We start from the raw sequence: 15,676 nt of genomic DNA, 5'->3' as shown, positions 1-15,676 counted from the left end.
TGAGGGAAAATCTAACATTGAGTTTTTACTGTAGCTCAAATGAATTTTCCCGTCTGCCAACAAAGCCCCCTGCCTGCATATTATGTGTTGTAATAGTACAGAGATTCCAGAAAGCGGGGGGAATACATTTCTATTTAGTGCACGTTTTTAGCATTGCTTTGCATAGTTGAAATGCAATAAAAACACAAAAGTCATATAAAATTGTGTGGATAAATACAAATAAAGTAACTGATCCAGCAGCATGATTAGTTGCCAAAGTACCTGATCCAATAGTCACACTGTGACAGATTTTAAGTGAAAAACAAAGAGAAAATTGTAAAATAAATAGATAAAGTAGGGGGTTGTATTAGAGGTCCAAGCAGCAGACACATGGTTGCGCAGTGTCTACTGTTTGGGGGTTGGTCGTTGCAGGACCAACATGACATCCCCCGTGGCCCATTGCCCAGGAGGATGTCATCGCTCCTAAGCCTGTACACCAGCAGCAAATTCCGCTGGTGCAGAGCAAAATGCTCTAACTGCAAAGAACTGATTAGATTCTAAGCAGTTAGAGCCTTTTCATGCCAGCGCATATAATCATAATATATATATATATCTATATATATATATATATATCTATATATATATATATATATATATATATATATATATATATATATATATATATATATATATATAGAGAGAGAGAGAGAGAGAGAGATATCTATAGATATAGAGAGATATCTATAGATATAGAGAGATATCTATAGATATAGAGAGATATCTATAGATATAGAGAGAAATATCTATCTATCTATCTATCTATATATATATATATATATATATGTATATATATATATATATATGTAGAGATATCTATATATGTATATATAGATTTATAGATATATAGATATATATCGATAGATATAGATATATATCTATAGATATAGATATATATCTATCTATATATATATATATATATATATATTATATATATATATAAAATATATATATACATATAATATATATATATATATATATATATATATAATATATATATATAAAATATATATACATATAATATATATATATATATATATTTATATATATATATATATATATAAAATATATATTTATATATATATGTGTGTGTGTGTGTGTGTGTAAACAGCAGTTGATTTTTTTATCATAATTGAAAAGCAAAGAAGCAAATTTGTTCTTAGCCATATATGTAATTGTTTATCCTTAGGCAAATACAGAGATGATTAAACCAAAACTTGCACCCCTTTTTGAAAGTGGACCGTCTGAACTTCTCAACAAGGTAGGGGGTACTACTGGTTACAATAGGATGTTTATGCATGTCTAAGTTTGAATGTAATTAACAATATAAATGTTCCTAAATGTAGTTATAAGAGAATGACTAGGGAAACGCTCAAATCTCATTTAGTGATGAAGTTAACACATCCTCTTTTATGACACTCGTTTAAAGGGGCAGTACACCACCATGTGCAATGAATAGGGTTTGTGTTGAACAAATTTTTCGACGATTGTATAAAAGACGGAAAATATGTATTTTGTTTTATTCTTTGAATAAAATAGGGAAAATGGGGAACTCGAAGCTACTCTGTTTGTTGCAAGGATGATTTGCAATTTAACAGCAAAAGATACTACAGTGTACCAATGTAGGTCTCTATAAATATATATTACATAAAACAGCTTTATGTAAAACACTCTTTTATCTGAATAAACCATAGTGTGCAACTGGGTAATACTAAATAGAAAATTGCCATTAGGATCATATGATTTATGATGCACACAAACTCACCAGGGGCACACATACATGCTAGGCCATCAGCCAGTTAATGGACAGAGCTATGTCTTTTACTTTAACACTTCTTTTTGATACAGTTAGAGCTGCATTATTTCTGGTCATGTGATCTCTGAGGGAGCACACAGACTATCCCAAAATTATGGCTTAAGGTGTAAAAGGGCAAGATTTACTAATTTATATATTCCACTTTGGTGGGATTCTTTAACAGACCGCATAAAAAGATGTTAAGTATTCATTCTGGGGCTATAGTTTTCCTTTAGGCTTATGTCCCACAGGGAAACTAGTTGCCCGTGACAAATCTATGCTACCATGGGCAATTAATCTGGCCAAAATGCCTTCCCACTGGCAATAGTGTGAACTGTTGGTGGGAAGGCATGTGCCTTTTTCCTTCGCCCAGTCGGGGGGAAAAGTTAGTCATTTAATTTACTGTGAGATGCTTTAACATGCACCTCAGTGTATTAGACAGTAAATAAAAGACTTTAAGCCTTGTTTTTTGTTTTTCTTTGAACAGTAGATAAATTAGTGCTTTTTATTTAGTGACTATTATGTTATAAATTATTCATAATTTTTTTTTTTAAAGGAGATTTCAAGACTACAAGAAGAAAATGATAAACTGAAGGCACGATTAAAAACAATAGAGTATCAGGTAATACTATTGATACTGCATACTTATTTTTAGTACTTGCTTAAAAATATTAATTAGCCATTATGTTCTGTTGTTAATGAGGGCTGATTTACCTTCATAAACTTATGAATGATAACACAACAGTAAGGCTGATGGCCCATGGAGTGATAGATCTCTGCTACCACATGCAACTAACCACTCCGAAATGCCTTTCCACTGGCAACAATAGACGTTGCTGGTGGAAAGGCCTACGCGCCACTTTGGCTTTCCGAGTTGTGTGAAGTTGCCTGCAGAAATAAACTTGGCGCGACTTTGGAAAACAAAAGCAATGCATAGGCTTTTGTTGCCAGTGGAAAGGCATTTCGGAGTGGTTAGTTGCCTGGGGTAGTAGAGACCTATCGCAGGCTGTTAAGATATAAAAGTTTATTTTTTCTAACCAGAACACATTTTTACATTGTCCAAATTGTTTATTGTCCCATGCGTTTGGATTCAGAGATTAATGACTCGGGTGTTAATATGCAGCTATTGAGCATGTATGTATTTTTGTATAGTTAACGTATACTGTCATTTATTGTACAACACTACAAAATATGTTGCTGTTTTTTTTGTCTTAATAGATGGCTGATTTTTCTTTTCTAAAGCTCAGTGCATTACAACATATATTGCTTGGCCTTAAGGATTATTCTAGAGCCTCCGACTAGTTTTTTTGGCACAAGGGGGTTTTATCACAACTAAGTTTATATAGGGCACAAGAGTCTGCAAATTGCAAGCTTTGGGGTGATTTTTAGAAATCTTTGTAATTGGGTAGTTTGGAAAGACATATTTAAAGGCAATGAAAGGTTAATATAAATTAAAAGTAAGTCTAAATGCATTCTTTTTAAGTACTTACTGCATATCTAAATTCCCAGATCCCTGAGATATGGTGCTGGCACCCTAGAGCAATGTGAAGACTACAGTGACATCACTGAAATCTCTCTTCCCTTCCTGTAGGCTGCCAGCGGCACCCTTCCTATTCTCTGAGCATGTGTGTAACTTGATCCTGTCTCCTGTTCTGAGCTACACATGCCCACCAGCCAATCAGAAGTGGATCTGGCAGAGGGGGGGGGGAGGGAATGAAACACATGTGCAGTATGAAGCAAGGAGGGAAAGGAAGGGAGAATACCTTTTTAGAGATGGCTGCCTGTTCTAGAAAATGTGAAGTAAGTGTGACTGGGTAAATATATGATTAGGTGAGCCAAAAGTGTGGGGTTTTTACTAAACAATAGGAGGACTATTGGGCAGTATGCTTTTTAAATTTTGACTTGCATTCTCCTTTAAGATAAGAAAAGGCTTCATTATTCAGTACACTAAATTGTATGCAATAGCATACCAATTGACAGTGTTCTGACAGAGCAAGAACATTTTATAAAACAGCAAATCGTGTTAAAGCATTCATACAAACCCAAATAATCGGTTAAATATAAATATTGGTTAAAATATAGACCTTGATAAAATTACTAGCGTTATAGGGTGTGATTCAGAGTGTACCCTGTATCCTTATTTTAAGGATTTTTGTTTATTTTTTTATTTCAGAAGTTATGGTCAGTTTAAACAGTACACAGCAAAGTTTAGGACATAACAACCTTTTGGTGAAATTCCAGTAAATTGATAGCAAAAGCATCTTGCCACAGCCAGTTTATACAGCCACATGAAATGTTATATCAGACTGGCTTTTATCTGTTATGGTATGTATGGATTTAAGGAAATCTGATTTTTTAAATATTTTTTTAATATTTAAAAAGGGATCATGATGTCAGCTTGGCAATTATTGGTGCCTCATTTTGACAACTGTGGTGGGCAAGTAATAGGAAGTTTTGTTACAGGGCCACATTCAAGATGTTCTTAAGAATTAGCATGGCTTTATGAAGGATAGGTCATGTAAAACAAATATATTTGCTTTTTATTATTATTGGAACTTCTACATTGGGATTACAGTAAGGTGTGTTGGTCTTGTTATTGATGTCATGTAACATGTATAAGGGAGCTGACTATAATATTGGAATTTTCACCTTTATTCGTGATGGGGGAGGTAGCTGGGAATACAAACTTCACAGTACAACCCCACCTTTTGAACTGCTAGTTTGGTGCTCAGCTTAGTGGGTTGACACCCTCCTGATAGTTTAAACAGAAATTATTTCTGGCAAACCATAGCTACGCAAAACTGAGCAAATATTAATGCTACTCAGAAAGGCACTTGGACCCCTCTGCAGTAAACACCTGTATGTCCTCCCAGACTGCTCTGATGAATTACAAGCAACTGCATGCATTGGCACAAGGGAACCCCGGACCTACTGCCAGCTTTGACAGCAATTCCAGGGTTGCAGCAGTAGGCATAACTGGCTTGAGTTATGTATATCACACAATTCCATTATTTACACTGATCACTTAGAAAGTCAAGATCCTTTAGGCTTTGTCCTACTTCATACTGTATTTTATGAACGCAATGAATGAAAACTTTCATAGGCATATTTTTAAGTATTTTATTTTCTCTTTTGTGTCACCTACAGGCAACCAGTGCATTGGGGGATAAGATCAAAGCAGAAAGTGCATTGAAGGATTTACAGAAAGTTCAAGATAACCAAAAGGCAAGCAACCCCTTATGTACAGTATCTTTCAAAAAGAAATAGCATATATAGCAAATAATAAATGCTTTCTTTTAAATACCCCTTTCAACTAGTTTATGTTCAAGCAGCTTGGTATCTAGTCATTTGAGTGAATAATTTTGGCAGAATTTGCTAGTCAGTGCTAGCAATAGGCAAATTCCATTTAATTAAATGACATCCGTTGCACCGAAAAAGTATGGTAGAGTATCTTATCATGTACAGTAAATTAAACAGTAAATTAAATGAGCACTGTATTTTCTGTTATACATCTGGTTTTACACAGGGGGAAATGCGGATCCTCTGAAACAAGCTCTGACACAAGTTTCACCCCAACTCTTCTTTGGCGATTCTGGCCTTCTTCTGGGATGAAAGTTGCTTCTTCCACATTGCTTTTATGTATACTTACTGGAAGCATAGTGTTTAAATATGTTAACTAATCCACCCATTATGCATGGGGAACCCACCTAGAAACTTTTGAAATGACTTATATAAAAAAATAAATTCAAAATTACCCACAAAATTAAGTTGTAGTACTGTGGATTAAAGCGGACCTGTCACCTAGGCATAAAAACTGTATAATAAAAGCCCATTTCAAATTAAAAAGGAAACCCAAACTCATTTTTTTATTAACACATCCAAACCCATTATAAAAGCATTTGAAAATCCCAGATGTCAATTATATATTGCCTGCCCCGCAGAGAGTTACTTTCACTTTCAATTCAGAACTTCTTAGATGTTGCTGCACTCCTCACATTCCCCATCTCTCCTCACCATCTAATTTTGTAACCTGTGCATGGACATGGGTATCAGGTCCCCCCATACTGGCACAGAAACAAGATTTTAGCAGAATGCAAAGTTTGCCTTAATAACAGTGTCCACAAAATGGTGCCTGCCTGCTTGTTGCAATTGTGAATTCCAAGACTGAAGAAAGTAAGATTAAAATAATTTATATAGTGTAAATGAAGTTTATTTTGCTTGAAGAACACAATAGAAAACAATCTGGAATTATTTCTTAAGGTGACAGGTCTCCTTTAAGACAACAAGTTCAAGAAGCACTAAAATGTAATTTTTCATAAATTCAGCTTAACACTTACTCTCTTGTAATGAACTTTTATTTAAACCGCCCCAACGCAGGCTGTTTCACATTCACAATGGCTAGATTACATTTGGTAAGGAGACATTCTGCTGCATGTGTTGTGTTAGAAGGATTAGACAGGATTATTTCTCAGCCTCTGCACCAGGTGCACTTCCACATACATTCATAGCAAAACTCCTCAACTGCAAGGACAGGGACTTGGTTATTTGTTTGCCAAGGCAAAAATTGCCTATCCGATAAGCAAATACTGAAATTCTGTATACAGGCATGGGATCAGTTATCCAGCAAGTTACGAATTAGAGAAACGCCATCTCCCATAGACTCAGTTTTAACTGAATGATTAAAATTTACAAATAATTTCCTTTTTCTCTAATAATGAAACAGAACCTTGTACTTGATCCCAATAAAGATATAATTAATTCTTATTGAAGGCATAACAATCCTATTGGGTTTATTTAATGTTTAAATTATTTTTTAGTAGACATAAGGGGTCTTTCCATAATTTGGATCTTCATACCTTATCTAAAAAACCCTGATCCCAAGCATTCTGGATAAAAGGTCCTAAACCTGTACCATCATTTCTTACTGGAGTTACAAAATAAACCAGCTATGTTCACCAGGGTGAAACTATGTTCTTCACATGCCTATTTTTATTTCTAATGGACTTTCTAAAATTGAAGTCTAGACTTTTAATATTTTATTGATATATTTGTAATATTCCTCTCTGGTGTTTTTAGTCTAGCATCCAAGAAAACTATAAAACACATGTTGGAGAATTTACTAATGTTTGGTGATTAATTTTAATCTGAATAAGGTATTTAATTGATGGATGTCCCTCATTTTTTATGTTTATAAGTAGGTAACAATAATTTTTTACCTTGGTATTCTAATAAAGATGTGCTTTTGAAGGGATTTCCTTCATTAAGTGTAGATCAATTTTTTAGCATTCCAGTAATGCAGGCACACACTCTTAACTGTTACAATTTGCTACATGTGAAACAGCATTCTAGGAGCTAAAGATGGTCACATAATACTTACCGTGCATGAGAAATTATATTCTTACTCCAGCATAGAAGACTTAGGTGTTTTCATGTGCTATTTGCATTATAGAGTGACTTTTACAGTCTGATTATGTACTAATCTGGTCTCTTTGTGTGTCCTGTTACTTGAGTGGCTAAGCAGGAAAACAGAATCACTTTTAAGGCAGTGAAATTCTAAGTGAGATAGTTTTAAACAGAAATTGTGCATGAATTGGTGGACAGTAAGAAATAGTCTAATTGTTGGGGGACAGGGTAAGACATGAAATAAACTAAAGGGACATGACAAAATGGTATATGAACTGGGGAAGAGAGAGTAATAGCATAGGAAAGCAAGGAAAGATATTGACATGCCATACAAGTCTGAGAAGGCTTGCAAAGGTAGTGTTAAATTAAGAGTGAAAAACACACTCAAACCCAGCGCTTCTTGGTGTATAATCCGTATGTGAATTGAATGTTCAAAATGCTGTAGACCGTAGTTACGTGCTGCTTCCTCTTGGTGTCAGCTCCCCTCCTAGATGAGCTTCAGAAAGTGCATATATGTGTTTGATTGGAAGCGCATAAAAATAGAAACAAAAAACAAAAAACAAAATATAGTGCAGATCAATGGGATAATGAAGGATCTTAATCACCACACGTGCTTAATAATGTACTGGTTAAAACGTGTTGACCCAACTCCGTAATAGATGAGATACAATAAATGCTCACCAGAAAAACATGAGCCAAAGCATATAGGTCCAACCCCACGGGGCAGTTGATTGGAGGCAGGTCAGATACCTCAAATATATGTAGAGCAAAAGAGGAGGCGATAATAGTGTAAAACCGTTTAATATAGATATAAAACCCTGCTCAATGCAGGCTACTTACAGTGTAGCAGAGATAAAAAGCAGTGAATAAAAGTCTCGAGTAGCTCAACGCGTTTCGCGTGTTCTCTACACGCTTCCTCAGGAGAAATTGTAAACGGCGGAAAAACCAATCCGATTTTTGCGCGACGGCGATGAAAAAAAAACGCAAAAATACCGATCATTACAGAAAAAACGCATTCGGACGTTCGTGGATTAGTAAATGTGCCCCTATGTGTGACTGGTTTGTGATAAACAATGGCGAAGTTGATTTGATTTTTTTCCGGTGAGATTAGGGACTGATACCCAAAGGTTTCAACAAGCCAGCCCAACCTGATTGGAAATAATAGGTAGATAATCCAGTTACCCTGGCACCTATACGTCTCCCCATCCCTGCATAAAAAAAGAGCCCCAAAGAGAGACTTGGAGTCAGACTTCAGAGAGCTAGAGGAAAGGATTCCTGCACTTTGCATCAACCAGTTCAGTTACTTTTCGGCCATTATTTTCTTCAGACTGTGGATTTACTTCTGTGGGACTTTGGAACTGCCTTTTTGCTCTTTTACATCCTTAGAAGAATTTGTTGCTGTGTGATGTCATTGGACTTTACAAAAATAAAGTGCTAGAATGCTCCAAGGCTTCTCTCCAGTGTTTGAGCATATGGTTGTTAGGTTATTTTCATGACAATATGTTTAAAAATTAAAACTGAAAAACTAAATATTTATATATAATATCTAAAAGCTGTACTTTCCAGATATTATACCATATGCTCTTCTATATGCATATTAAGTTGCTTATTCTGTTAAATTTATAAAACAAAGCACCTTAAAAACACATCCATGCATACATACATACATACATACATACATTTTATATATGAAAGTATATTTGTATTTATATAATGATACTTATGTACATAGCTCTGTACAGTAGAACAATAAATTAATAGAACGAACAGGTCATCTCAATAATAATTATAAAATACAGTTACATTTAAGAGTAAGTACTTAGGGGCCTGTTTACTAAGTTTTAAGATAAATATCACTGGTGATGTTGCAACCAATAAGATCTTTGCTTTTGTTTTCTAACTTCTAGATGACTGTTTAAAACTAATTTCTGATTGATTGCTATGGGCAACATCACTGGTGATATTTTTCTTCAATCTTCATAAATATGCACATAAGTGTCAGAGACAAGAGGAACCCCGTAGAGCTTACAATCTAAATGTGTGTGTATATATACTTTCTTTTATGGGTTGTTTTTTTTTTACCTGTATTGTATTGTACCTTGTATTCTCTACAACTAATATTCTACTTGCATTGTTTTTCATAACTGTGTAATGTTTTATCTTCTTTAGGCAAAACAGAATACTCAGGATATCAATATTTTGGAGAAGACCATGGCAGATCTCAAATGTGATTTTGAGAAAACTGTTAATGACCACACAGTCAGTCAAAAATATTTGGAAGATAATTTAGCTTCTACAAAACATGAACTGCTCAGAGTCCAAGAACAGCTTTCTTCGGCAGAAAAGGTATGTATGCATATCTTTGTAAAGCACTACTTATGTACACTGTACAGTAGAACAATAAATTCATTACAATAATAGATACATACAAGTATGATAATAAATACAAATAAATATGAGGTACAGTTGTAATAAGTTAAGAATCAAAGAGAAAAGAAGATCGAGGTCCCTATCCCATAGAGCAGGGGTCCCCAACCTTTCTTACTCGTGAGCCACAGTCAAATGTAAAAAGACTTGGAGAGCAACACAAGCATCATAAAAATTCATGGAGGATCCAAATAAGGGCTAAGATTGCCTATTAGGTAGCCTCTGTGCACACTATCAGCTTACAGGAGACTTTATTTGGTAGTAAATCTTGTTTTTATCAATCAAAACTTGCCACCAGGAATTCAAAAATAACTACCTGGTTTGGGGGCACTGAGGGCAACACCCAAGGGGTTGATGAGCAACATGTTGCTACGAGCCACTGGTTGGGGATCACTGCAATAGAGCTTACAATCTAAATAGAAGGGTAACTTGCAGACACAAATAGGAGGATAATATTGCTGCAGGTTACAGTGGGCGACACTGCTATATACAGCTAAGGAGACAGTGCTGGAGGGCCACAGGAAGAGAGAGAGAAAAGGGAGCCACACAGTAAAAGATCACTGTCAGGGCATCCACAGATCCTCCGTTGCCACACTTAGAATGTTTTCATGTCCTACTTAACTGAAGCTGAAATATAACAATACTGCATTGTCCTTTGTTTTCAGCATAATAAACATTTTTTAATCTAATCTGATCATCCTCTACTATATGGGTGTCTTCCTTTCATTTCATTGTTTGCTTTTAGCTTTATTTAAGATTTTTCTTTACTGAACTTGCATTGTAACAGGAGTATTCATGGGTTATTTCCCAAACAGGAGTTAGAAAAGAAATTTCAGCAGACTGCTGTTTATCGCAATATGAAAGATATTCTTACAAAGAAGAATGATCAGATCAAGGACTTGCGCAAGAGGCTTCAAAAGTAAGTTTGTTTTTTTATTTACAGAATTTTCCTTTAATTACTTTAGTAATTTAAAGGGGAATTTCATTGCAAAGAATTTGAACATTTTTTTCTTGTGCAATCTGATGTTTACTTGATAACTGTAGTCTGATGCACCTCCCCATGATTCTGATTTCCATATGACTGAACAGACCTTGTTAAAACATATTGAAAAGCGACCAGATGTGCATAACTGGGTGTCAATGTACTATATCAGGTGTGTGGTCTATAGACTCGTGTTTTAAAAAAAAACTTAAGTGTTTGGAGTTATTATTAATCCAGCATTAATATAGATATAAACAACAACCACTATTTGAATATATACTTACTGTAAGCCTAGAGAGCTGATCTGTATTGTCCTAGTAGCAAATATCTAAATAGGGCAGTGGTAAAAAAAAAAGTTGTGCTCAAATAGCTACGGAAGTATATTACAAACATGTAAAGAAAGATACAGTAATATGTGAAAAAATATTATCGATTAGCGAACCTAAACATTTCTTTTTAAAATCCCTAAAAAGACGCTGTGTTTTTAAACACAGAAGCTGAAAAACAGGTCAAATCTGGAAATTCCTTATCTAGCACAAATCTCTACTTCTTTACTATACTGAACTTTCCATCTCATTTAATTAGGAATCCAGTCATAGAGCTGTCTGCTGAGCATGCTTGCTGGCTCCTGCCCCAGTGGAAATCAGACATTCACAGTGGACAGCCCTTTGACCAAATTCCTATTTATACGAGAAAGAAAGCTCAGTATACTAAAGGAATGAAGCTTCAAACTAGATAAGGAAGTTATTGGGTTTTAGTTGCAGTTTTCAGCTTCTATGTTAGAAGCTTCGACAACCTTAATATAGGGAGAGAGATGTCATTTTTATTCTTTATATATTGCAAGATTCAATTCACTTGTACATTTAGACTTTTTTTTGTTTGGTTTTTATTTACAGTTTTTTTGGTGACGTTGTCTCTCTGCCCTTTATTAAATATATATCTGCAATATAAATACCAAACACATTCAAATTTAACTGAGCGGTAGAGCACTGAGTAAAGTTTCTGCTTTAACCAAGTTTCATTTGTTGGAAAGATGACTTGACATATTCATCTCTAATACTCTAGAACAGTGCTGTCCAACTTCTGTGGTACAGAGGGCCGGAATTTTTCCGACCTACCTGGTGGAGGGCCGATAATGGAAGACAGTTTTGACCACTCCCCTTTTTGAAACCGCACCCACTTGAAACCACACCCATGTTATCACATGACCACACCCATATTAATGGTTGTAGTACAGCAAAAACCTGCCATACTCTGCCTTCCCTACCCTGCCTGTGTGTGCGCCATACTCTGCCTTCCCTACCCTGCCTGTGTGTGCCATACTCTGCCTTCCCTACCCTGCCTGTGTGTGCCATACTCTGCCTTCCCTACCCTGCCTGTGTGTGCCATACTCTGCCTTCCCTACCCTGCCTGCATGTGCTATACTTTGACTGTGTGTGCCATTCTTGGCTGGTTTGTGCCATACTTGGCCTGTGTGTGCCATACTCTGCTTGCCCTATGTGTATGGCACACACAGGCAGCATACAGTGACACAATGCTGGCACTGCTCCTACAGTCTGCACAATAACTATATATTAAAAAACTTTTTAATTGCAGTACCACTTCAGTATATGTTCTTTTTGTAGTGTGCAGGGATTATTTGTGAGATTATTTGTGGGTCTGAGGTGTGAACAGGGGAACAATGTGGGTGATTACAGCCTGAGCTGTGTGAACACTGCAGGGGGTGAACAATGCAGAACCATGCAGGGGGGCAGTTAACCACAGTACTGATACCATTTAAATCTTACACAAAGGTAAGCCATCAAAGCAGCCAGACAGGTGGGGGGCCACACAGAGGGGGGTTGCGGGCCGCCAGTTGGACAGCACTGCTCTAGAGTATAGAGATGTAAGTGATGTCCTTTAGAATGTTTTGGCAGCTTATCTGCCCATGTATGGCCACCACCAACAGGACACCCTGACCGACATCTGGCCAAAATAGATCTCTATCGGGCAGATTTGATCAGCTTATTGATGCAGTCCCTGATCAGACGGTGCCTATGCCCACCGTTTTTAATCAGATAATTTGGGCCGATATTAGCCCGATCGAATTAGTGTGATAGTGCCCACCTATAGGTGGGCATATCGGGAGAAGATCCGCTCACTTGGTGGCCTCGCCAAACTAGCAAATCTTACAGTGTATGGCCACCTTAAGACCAGAAACAATACTAAGAAACTGATTTTCTCTTAGCATTTTGTTAATACATACTGTATAAGGGTCTAGTTAAGGTTGTATGGAATTTCATTTCTGGAAACCCATTATTATTATTATTTGTGAAGCCCATGTCTCACAGACTCTATTTAAAGCAAACAATTTTCATTTTTATAAATATTTTAATTTCTCCGTAATAATAAATAGTACCTTTTAATTTCCCCTAACTGAGCTACATGAATTGATATTGGAGTCAAAATATTCCCATTGAGTATATTAATTTTTAAATGACTTTTGATATGGTAAACCCTGGCCCTGAGCATTCTACACCTAAATGCTCAGGACCTGCTGAAGTAATCGAAAAAATGTTCACCACTTATCCGAGTGGCTTCTTTAGTCCTTTTTGTAGTTGAAGGCAATATCCAGTACTTTAAACCCCCTAAGGGTATTGCAGTCAACGAACCTTCTCGGTCCAAATAAAATTTGCATAATGAGTTTTAGTTTATTACATTTTAATACTTGCTAAGGACTAGATCATTTATAAGTTATATTCTCATTTGTTACACCTCTAATATGGAAAAGTGTTTACGTTTTATTTCACATCTTCACATCATTATGCCATTGCTATGTAAATGATAGATATTACAAATTATACATATATCAGTGAGCAACACTAAAGGGCCAATTCACTAAAGTGCGCTAAAATGTGCGCTATTTATAGCATGCGTTAAAAATTTTATCGCATCTAATCTTTCGCGTCTTAACACATGATTCACTTAAAGGATACTTGTGTTAATTTAGATGCAATGCTGTTTGCGTTATTTAAGTCGCGAAGACTATTTTTGTGCAGTATTTGACGGAATGCGCAATAATGAACGCATCACGCACAAATACTCGCCGCGTGCGAAAAAACGCACGCCATATTACCAATACACGGCATTACTTTCGTAAAACTACTTTTTTTAAAATTACCATTTCCCTGCAAACTGGAGGCTGCATCACTCTAGGGCCAACACATACTTGAATAAATCCCACTGCAAAGTCCATATTTTATTGCCAAAAGCTCATTAACTGTACTTTTCTATAATTGCCGCCTGCCGTGTGTTTTTTTCCGCGTCAATTTTAACGCAAAAAAAGCATGCAATATGCATTATCACACTTTAGTGAATCAACCCTTATATTAATATATATTTTTGTTCTGTTGCAGATATGAACCTGAAGATTAATCTGCAGGAATGTTTTGGGTTTGTTATCCAAAACGATATTATTTTTGTCAAGCTGAGATTTCTAAAATGTATTGTAATTATGAAGCAAATTGTATAAGGTAAAGTTAGTAACTACAAGTTCAGCATTATTTTAGTGAATACTTTGCTGAATCATTATTTTATGTAAGGTCATCTGTTTCATTTAGAAAGTGTTTTATTTTTGGGAAGCTATTTTGAATTAAAGTTCAACATGTTCTAAGGAAAGGACTGAGTGTTTTTTTATTTCAAACATGCGATAAACAATGAAGAGAACAATGGAACATGGTAAAGTTTAAGTTCAATGCATTTAGCAGATAAGCAATTCACTTTATTTAGATAATCCAAATGTCAAAGTTACAAAGTACAAAAAGCTACAACACAATAAAACATCTACCTTATGCGAGGAACCTGAGTTTTTTTAAAATTATATGTGACCTGTCAAAGAGTCTTATAAAACTGGCTTATACATGTCAATAGTGATTTCTGTTTTACATTTTGAGCCACCACTTTGTGATGTTCTGTATACTTACTCAAAGATCACTTTACAGAAATAAGCACAAAACATGCAGTGTTCAAGTAAATGATATGCCTCAGGCTGATGTAACCAAGCAGCTCTTACAATCAGAGGGCTGGGATTTTTTTTTGTTATACAAAAAAGTGATTGAAATATGGTCAGTTGTACACTGTATTTTTTTATTTTTGTGTGTGAAAACCTGCTTTTTTCATTCATATAATTTTATTAATGAATAAACTTGACATGTATTGAGCATGTACCTCATTGCAAGCTTCTTTCCCTGTGTTCCATGTAGATTATTCTTATCACCACATTTTACATTTCACATGCATACATGTCTTTGCTATAGCACACTGTTGGAAATGGTTACTGCTTCCACATTTAGCAGTGTGATATATAAAACTGGGCATCAAATTGGGTTCAATGTGGACAAGTGCAAAGTTATGAAATAATATAAACTCAAGCTATCTACTAAATGATAGTGTGTTGGGGGTATCCTTAATGGAGAAGGATCTGGGGTTTTTTGTAGATAACAAGTTGTCTAATTCCAGGCAGTGTCATTCGGTGGCTACTAAAGCAAATAAAGTGCTGTCTTGTATAAAAAAGGGCATTGACTCAAGGGATGCGAACATCATTTTGCCTTTTGATAGGTCTCTGGTAAGGCCTCACCTTGAGTATGCAGTGCAGTTTTGGGCTCCAGTCCTTAAGAAGGATATTAATGAGCTGGAGAGAGTGCAGAGACGTGCAACTAAACTGGTTAAGGGGATGGAAGATTTAAACTATGAGGTTAGACTCTCGAGGTTGGGGTTGTTTTCTCTAGAAAAAAAGGCGCTTGCAAACGGACATGATTACTCTGTACAAGTACATTAGAGGGGATTATAGGCAGATAGGGAATTTTCTTTTTTCCCATAAAAAATTATCAGCACACCAGAGGCCACCCCTGGATTAGAGGAATGGAGCTTCCATTTAAAGCAGCGTAAGTAGTTTTTCACGGTGAGGGCAGTGAAGTTGAGGAATGCCCTTCCTAGTGATATGGTAATGGCAGATTCTGCATAGTATCCAAAGTTATTGTGATACTAAAATCTAC

General features: G+C 35.8%; 1 protein-coding gene across 1 annotated transcript in view; it reads left to right on the top strand.

Moving 5' to 3' along the window:
• lztfl1 (leucine zipper transcription factor like 1) overlaps positions 1–14,296 on the top strand; it is a 30,192-nt gene extending 15,896 nt beyond the window's left edge. The window contains exons 5-10 of the mRNA NM_001017032.2: positions 1,226–1,297; positions 2,388–2,453; positions 4,979–5,056; positions 9,404–9,580; positions 10,477–10,580; positions 14,039–14,296. Of these exons, the coding sequence (NP_001017032.1) occupies positions 1,226–1,297; positions 2,388–2,453; positions 4,979–5,056; positions 9,404–9,580; positions 10,477–10,580; positions 14,039–14,057 (516 nt within the window). The 3' untranslated portion in view covers positions 14,058–14,296. The remainder of the gene's footprint in view (positions 1–1,225; positions 1,298–2,387; positions 2,454–4,978; positions 5,057–9,403; positions 9,581–10,476; positions 10,581–14,038) is intronic.
• Positions 14,297–15,676: the final 1,380 nt, after the last annotated feature.

This window comes from Xenopus tropicalis, chromosome 6, assembly GCF_000004195.4.
Source record: "Xenopus tropicalis strain Nigerian chromosome 6, UCB_Xtro_10.0, whole genome shotgun sequence".
Lineage (NCBI taxonomy): Eukaryota > Metazoa > Chordata > Amphibia > Anura > Pipidae > Xenopus > Xenopus tropicalis.
Note: the sequence above shows the minus strand (reverse complement) of the source record. Positions and strands in the feature narration are given on the sequence as shown.